A 7,960-nucleotide genomic window follows, 5' to 3' on the forward strand; every position below is an offset into this window, starting at 1 on the left:
GCAGGAATGAGTGGCCTTTACTCTTTGCATGTCTTGGTGTGAAGACTTCTCTGCTCTGACTGTTCTGGAACATTGTCTGATGCTCAGTCTGACTGGGTAATAATTTTCCTTGCTCTTCTCAAGCTCCTGTTTGCCTCAGCTGGTATCAGAGTACCTGGGCCATCTGTTGGCTTGTCGAGAGCAGTGTAGGATTGCTGATGAATTTCTTGCCCCCACTCTGCAAAAAACAACCACAGGAAAACCAACCCAAAGAGGGTTGAGTTGGCTGCAGATGGTTCATCCAACACTATAAGTAGAAAAAGCAGGTGTTGCAGCAGCCTTGGCCCAGAGGTAACCCAGCTCTGTTGCTGGCACAATTTCAAGGAGCTGTTGGAGGTGCTGTCAGGCAGATTGATTGTGAGATCCATGTTGAAATGTTTTCTGATAAATGGAACAGGCTACTCCTGTCTCCTCCAAAGACACACCATGAGTTCTGGGACCGTGCGTCAGAACTTTACACTCCCTCTTCCTCAGCTGGAAGAATTCAGGAGCCTTTGGCTGCTCCAGATGCTGCAAGTTGGTTAAAGGTCACTGCACTGGCTACACTGCATTGCACCAGCATTTCAGACAGCTCAAGACAAAGGAACAGACAGCAGTGGCAACCAGGTTGAAATAGACATCTCTAAAAACAACCGTTTTCACCATTTAGGTAAAAAGAGCAGCAGAGGCATCTTCTGAGGCATCAAAAAATGCCCAAGAAACCACAACATGTATCTGTGCCACTGCTCTGGCAGGTAGGAGTTCATGGCTTGGGGATCAGCTTGGGATTCAGTTCTCTGAAGGAGCAAACATGTCAATGAAACATGTTAGGATTTTGAAATGAAGGTGAAGAATGATGTTAGATCATTCCTTACAACTTTTTCTTTTCACTTGGACCTTTCTCACCCTAATATTTGAGAGTCTTCATATCCAGGCTCATGATTTGCATATTGTAACAAATTCAGTCTGACAAAATCAGCTGGTGGAACTTGATCATTCTTATGCTCTTATCAGTAAAGCTGGGGAGATGAAGGGGATGTTCTGTAGAAACAGAGTGGTTTGTGTGTGCTTCTCTTCTCTTTTTGTGCCTTGGAGCCATCCCCAGGATCTCAGCTGTGTTGAATATTCTCAACGCTTAGTTCAGTGGACTTGTCTTGAGTGTGTTTTGCTGTGGTACAGTCCCTGTTACTCGACCGCCTCCTTGTTAGTGACTGTGGGATTCAGCAGATGGTGTCTTCAGAGCCCAAAAGGCCATTGATCACCCAAGGTGTGTGGAAGTCACAAACTGAGTGTTTGAAGGTGTGTTGCATGTAAGCTAGGTGGGACTTCTGTGGTTAATTAGGATTGTGTGGCAGAGCAGAAGACAGCTGGAAACAACAGAGAGGATTTCAGGCTAGTCACCTGTGCTGCCTTCACCTTCTTGGCTTTTGTTGTTTGTTTGTTTTTTCATGCTGTGAAAAAAGGTTTGCCTTGAATCTTTTCTGATACTCTTGAGCAAAGCAAAGAGCTGAGAGTCAAGGGACCAGAAAAGGAGAAAGCTCCAAATAGTTTCCTCTGAGGTGGAGGTTGGGCAGCACCAGCACCCCTGGGACTCCTGAGTGGGATGGGGAAGGGCAGCAGCAGCCTGAGGGGAGCTCTGCAGGTGGAGGGAGAAGGAAACTGAAGCTGAGGAAGAAGGATTTCATTCTCTGGACACTTTTTATCTCTTGTTTCTTCCAGATGCTTCTCTCCTTCCTTTTCTTCAATCAGTGATGTATTTAGCAAGATTCACAAGTTTCTCAAGTTTAAAGAGTGAATAAAATAATTCCAGTTTTCTGGAGGAGGGCAGAGCTTTTGTCTCTAAAAGTTTGTCTCTGGCCTGGTCTTTCCCAGCCTTTCAGGATATAGCAAAGCCACCTGGGGACAGTTTCTAGGTTTTCTTATTATCTCTTCTGAGGCTTTTGGTACCAGCTTTTGTGAGGTTGCAACTTAATTACGGATGTGCACAGGCAGCTGTAAACCTGGGTCTTTTATTCCTTCCTGTGTCTCCATGAGGAGGAGGAGAGCTTTCTCAGAGCATGCCAAGCAGTTGCTAAGCTCTCTGCCTTCCCTTCCTCACTGTGCAAAGCATTTTTCTCTCTCCATGGTAATGAGGTGATTAGATGGACCTTGAGGTGATCTGGTTTTTGCCCTATACCTGGAATATAAAGCCCAAAGCAGCGATTGTGTCTGGGATTCAGCCTTGCAAATGAAAGGGTGATGTGTCCCCCACTTGGAGTTAGAAGGTAGTGCTAACTCATCTCCAGTGGCTCCCGTGGCTACTTACCAGTTCTCATCTGTCTTTTATGAGAGCCTTGATACTCATATCTGGTGTAAAAGAGGAGTAGTCCAGTGGTGCTTCACCTGGCACCCAGTATGTGACAGCACAACACCCAGTACACTGGACAGTAGCACAGGGAACTCAAATAGCTTGTGTTCAGAAACAGGTTCTTCCTAACTCACATGTTGGGGCTGTTTCATTTTCTGAGTTATGACTTATCTGTTCCTGTCTCTTTCTCCCCCAGCTAATAAAAGTGGCTATTTTCTCATCCATGTGAACATTCCTTTCTCCTTTAAGCCCTGCTGAAATCTTGGCACTGTAGCACATTGGGATGGGTCAGTCGTTAGTGAATCTTTTTTTCTTTCCCCTTCAAGTTCCCCTTGGCTGCCCTGCTTTGTAGTTCCCCACTCTTTGTGTTGGGAAGGAGGAATTTAAAGGGCTGGGGATCTCTCTCTCTGCCCATTATCAACCTGATGTGTTCTCATTAGGACTCAATATAGCCTGATAACTAGACATGAGATCACAGAAAGAGATGATCACAATCCATGTGTTTTGCCACTGATGGGAACATGGGTTCTGTCTGTTTTGCAAATGCATTTTTACAGGTACAGCCTTACACGTGAAGCTTTTTTGCCACAAAATCCAGTATCACCACACAGCTCTCTTAAGTGCTCATCACACCAGTCTTCAGCAACAGGGAAAGTGCAGTTGTCCTTGGCTGTAGGGTGGGACGATGGGCACAAAGGCCAAAGAGATTAAATGCCTTGCCCAGGGATGCTCAGAGGGTGAGTATCAAGGTCTCTGTTCTCCAGGGCTTTGTCTCCTAACCACAGGGTGCCTTTCCTCCCCACTGTTACCTTGACTGCTCTGGCAGAGCCCTAGAGACTTGCACCAGTGAAGGGGATTTACAGGTTCACAACAGAAATCAGAATCCAGCCAGGGATCCTCACCTGGTGCACTTTTCTCCATGTGCTGTCCCAACAGACTTTTGCTGTTGCCTGTGGCTCTTCCATCTCGTGGCTAAACAGAGCCTTGACAGTTGCTGTTCTTCTCTCAGTGATCAGCTCAGGTTCCCCTGCACAGCTCCATTGATTTTTGTGGCCCTGCTTAGAGAGAGAGACCTCTCTTTTCCCTCCATCCTGGCTTTTCTGTGCACAGCTGATCACCACAGCAGGGGGTATTGATTTACTAATTGGGTGATGATTTCACCTGATTGATAATAAAGTGTTGGACAACCTCCCTGCTGAGCTGAAAGTGGCCCAGCAGCTACTGGTGGATTACTTGTCCTTTTGCAGCAGATAGTTCCTTGTTGTTAAGTAAACTGATCCGTTGCTTGGTAACCTCGAATTACTGTAGTAAATGCTTGGAGAGACAATGAAAGTGTTGAATAGAAACTTTAGCAAGTGGTGGAGGGGCCTGAGCAGAGGCTAAGGCTGCACCACAGCAGAGCTGGGCTGGCTGAGGGCACCCCTTGGGCTGGTGCACCCACCTGCACCCCTTGGGCTGGTGCACCCACCTGCACCCCTTCCTCTAGGGGGGCTGTGTCCAGGAAGGCAGTTTGACAAGGCACATCTGCTGTGGGGGAGCCACAGGTACAGCTTTTCCAACAGCACCTTTGCTTCAATAGTTGTACAAAGACTTTTGAGCTCATTTTGTCTTTTTTTGCCTCAGTTTCTGTGGGTTCTCACTGGGTGGGAGCTGAGAGCCTTACTGCTCTGGTGCATCCAGTCTCCAGCCCTCCTGCCAGCAGAGCTTGAATGCTTAATTAGTGTGAGAATGAAGACTAGACTGAAGGTAGCAGAGTCTTCCAGGCTTTCCTTTCTGGGGGAAACCATTTTTCAGTGATAATCATCACAGCATCCTCCTTACCATTGTGATCCATCCTTCCAAACCCACTCCAGCCAAGAAACCTGCACAGGGAAGGGAAACAAGCTGTGGAAAAAGGGCAGACAAGTGCCCCAGACAGCCAAGAGTTTGCTTCCCTTCTTTGTGATGAAACCTGCACAGGGAGGGGAAACAAGCTGTGGAAAAAGGGCAAAGTGCCCTGGACAGCCAAGAGTTTGCTTCCCTTCTTTGTGAGTTTGGCCTGAGGAATGGTCTGATCTGTTTGCTGCAGCCAGAAATGCTTCCTTCTGTCATCATCAGCACAGGCCTGGACACCTGGAGGAGCTATGGGCTGCAGTGCTGTCAGGTGTCAGCTTTTAGGACTGCTGAGGTCCATGTGTTGTCATAAATGCACGATGTGGGGCTTCTGTTCAATTTCCTTGTTGTATTTAGAGGGACACAGATATTTCACTTCTCTGCACATTTTTGAGATGTGTTACTGGTCTGTTGCAAAGAGGAGGGTGGGATGTACAGACACCAGCAGCTGTGGACACCTCATAGTGCCCAGGAGCATCCAAACATGGTAGGGAATGAGAGGTCCTGCAGTTTAAAGAAGCGAGGGTGGTAGCAGCAAGGAAGATGAGATTTGCCCAAGGTCGTAGAGCAGGACAGTGGCAGAACTTGTGGTGGAAAAATGCTGAGTGGCTTTTTATATTTATAGCTGGCAGTTTAGGGCTACAGGGAGATCCATGTTGGAGTTGAGTGGCTGGGCAGAATGCAGCTACCTTTGCAAAAGCTGGTCTCTGGAGAGAGAGCCTGGAAGGTGCATGTGGTGCCTGCAGGACGCTGCGAGATAAAGAGTCTGTTGGGTTTAAACTCCTGGGTTGTTTTTTTGCTTTTGCTTGTTTGTTTGGGATTTTTGTCTTTTCAAGCTCTGGGTTTCAGTTCTGTTTATAAAATGTTGCCATCCTTCAGTGTCTTAATGCTGCCAGGTTGGTTGTTGGGGGCTTTTTTGTTTTATTGTTATAATTTTCAAACTGCTGTGTCACCTCATTCATCAGCCTTCAGCCTTCCCTCCTTCTCCCCACCACCCCTGCAAGAGCATTTGTACAGAACAAAGACTTGCTTTTAAAACCGGCGTGATATTTTGCCACCTTTGTGAAAACCTGTCACAACAATCTCTAATTTTGCATGAGACAGAATTTCAAATCAAGCCTCCAGGAAAGGGAGGCTGCTCTTCTGCGGATGCGCAACCGTCGCTTTTATTTCCCCCCGCAGCTGTGGAGTCAGTGACCCACCCAGCAGTGGTTCAGAGAGGGGGAAATCTAATTCCTCTGCTCTTCTCAGGTCTGACCTTCTCAAGAAGACCCCCAGCAAACGTCGCCTCGCCGAGATCCTGCGATCTGAATATTCCAGTGGGATGGACACTGGTGTATCCAAGGTCAAGAAGAAGAAGAAAAGGCAGAGAAAACCTGGCAACCAGCAGATTCCAACATAAGCCAGGACCTTCCAGTCAGTCATTGGCTGCAAAACCTGCTGGAGTTCCTCAGCTGGGGGTCAGGGTGACCTGCCAAATCAACTGAGGAGTGTTTCCATTTATCAGGCAAATATGGGAGGGATCTTGGGGATCTTGGCCTCCTCCCCCTCATTCCATAGGTCCAAATGGAGTTGAATCCAGGCGGGTCCTGCTGCAATGAAATGCAGCTCCTGGAGATGCACCATGTTTCTGAGGTGGTTTTTTGCAAGAAAAATAAAAAAGGTTCGAACTGATTTTCAAAGAAATGTGATGTCTGTGTAACATGCAGGTGAAACAAGGGTGTTCAGGAGGTGCTTTCCTGTTTAAAAAACTGTAAAAACACTCCACAATCTGTTTGACTGCTCATTTTTAACCAGATGAGCAGGAGTGGCAGAGGAGGTGACACAGGAGCACGTTTAAGAGGAGTGGAGGGGCTGTCCTCTCCCCTGTCATTACACAGGGGGACACTTCTGCTCCTATCTCAGGTAACTCAGCCACCTTGCTGCCACCTCCTTCCTGTCCTTGGCTCACTGGGCAAGGTCTGCCCCTGGACACAGATCATGAGTCAGATATTGCCACCTAGAAGGAGTCCTCCCCAATTTCAGTGCAAGTGGTGGGATTGTGAAGAGCTCTTCAGTGTAATGACACCAGGTCCCTTTGGGGCAGAGCTCAGGGGCACAAAACTTCATGTCAAAACTCCTGAGGTTGGGAATGAACATTGTCACTGTGGGAAGGAGCCACTGTGGAATCCAGCAATCTCCAAAGTTCTCCTTGCCTGCAGCGTGTTGTCACACCTCATTACAGAGCAGAGTGTGTGTGAGTTGTCTCCCCTCTCTGAACATAAAAGCCTTTGCAAGCTCTTGCTAACACTGGCCAGGAGTAACTGTGGCTTTTGGGGTTCTCTCTGCTTTGGCTGGGGCCTTTTCTTAGTGCATCCCAAACTGAGGAATTTCACTTCATGCTTTTCCCATTTGCCTTTTTTCTTGTTCTTAAGTATCACCAGAGAACAGGGGCTGCTGAGAAAAGAGCTGGTCCAAATGTGCCAAGGCTGGCACTTGTGCCCCAGTGCCCAGTGTGGGAAACACACCCTGAGCCCTAGTGAAGACTGTGACAAAGCTCCCCTTGGAGCTGGTGGGGTGTGGGGGAGGCCTGGGGGAGCCTGACAAACCCCTGGGACCTACAGCTGAGCACCCACCTTCCCCTCCCTGTCTTCCTTGCTGTGCTTCTTTTAGCACCTCCTAGAAGTGCCAAGCAGTTCACATTGGAAAGCAGTGCACGAGCTTTGCTGCCTGCATGTGTCTTCCTCCAGGGAAGAGCTGAGGAAGAGCAGGCCACCCCTGACCCAAGCTGGGCATGTTGTTTAACACAGGACCAGAAAGTGCTCAAATCCAGTAGCAATTTTGGGTGTCAGAAGGAAAAAAAGTACTGCAAAGGGAGTATAACCAGCTGAAAATGATCCCTGCTTTGTGAATGCAGAATTGAGGGCACCTACTTTGGGCTGTAGTGAGTCATACCAAGGACTGTAGGAGAGAAGCAATCAGCCCAAAAGTATTTAATTTCTGAAGGGAATGGAACTTTTGAGAACCAAAATTATTTTCTTGTTCCTCCCAGGCAATTACTGAACATGCTGATTTTACTGCCACACTTTTTTTGGACACTTGAGAAAGATGTTAAAAAGGCTCCAGTGTAAAATTAACCAATATTTTTTTGCAAAGAGAATTAAGTTACTAGCATTTATTAGGTTAAGATAAAATAACAACAAAGCCCACCTGATTTTTTTTTTATGAGTGCTGTTTGGAAGAGCAATCAGGCTTAAGGCAAATGTCAGCTTCAACAGCAAAGAAACCCCTGGGGTTGGAAATGACTCAGAGAGGGTGATGCAGAGAGAGTAAGTTTGGGAAGGACTGATTTTGTGCATGAGGGGAAAATATGTGCCCTTCTCCTGGCTGATTGTCATGTATGAATTAATAGGAACTATTGGCAAATTCATAATAGTGGGAATAAAGGGCAACAGCTCATGGGTGAGAAGCATCAGGAAATCTCATTGCTCTCTGTATTAACTGGGCTACAAGCAGGGTGAATAAAGGGATTTTTTTAAAGGGGGGGAAAGGCTCTTTCTTTCAGCTTCACCACCCTTCAGCAGATAGTGCTGGGTTACTTGTGTGGTTGGGAAAAGGAAGAGGGGAAGATTGTTAAATAAGAGAGTGTTAAATGCACACACACCTGAAGCTAAGCTGCATCAGCTCTTGATAAACTTGAAGGCTGTTGCGCAAAATGTGTTTGAATTGTATCTGGATCAGCAG

At 47.2% G+C, this 7,960-nt stretch overlaps 1 protein-coding gene across 1 annotated transcript in view; it reads left to right on the forward strand.

Annotated features, from left to right (window-relative positions):
• The window catches only part of DDX31 (DEAD (Asp-Glu-Ala-Asp) box polypeptide 31), a 46,270-nt gene extending 40,631 nt beyond the window's left edge, over positions 1–5,639 (forward strand). The window contains exon 19 of the mRNA XM_009998977.1: positions 5,489–5,639. Coding sequence (XP_009997279.1) covers positions 5,489–5,639 — 151 coding nt within the window. The remainder of the gene's footprint in view (positions 1–5,488) is intronic.
• The last annotated feature ends 2,321 nt before the right edge of the window (positions 5,640–7,960 follow it).

The sequence above is a fragment of the Chaetura pelagica genome, unplaced genomic scaffold (genome assembly GCF_000747805.2).
Source record: "Chaetura pelagica isolate M959 unplaced genomic scaffold, ChaPel_1.0 scaffold405, whole genome shotgun sequence".
In the NCBI taxonomy this organism is placed as follows: Eukaryota; Metazoa; Chordata; class Aves; order Apodiformes; family Apodidae; genus Chaetura; species Chaetura pelagica.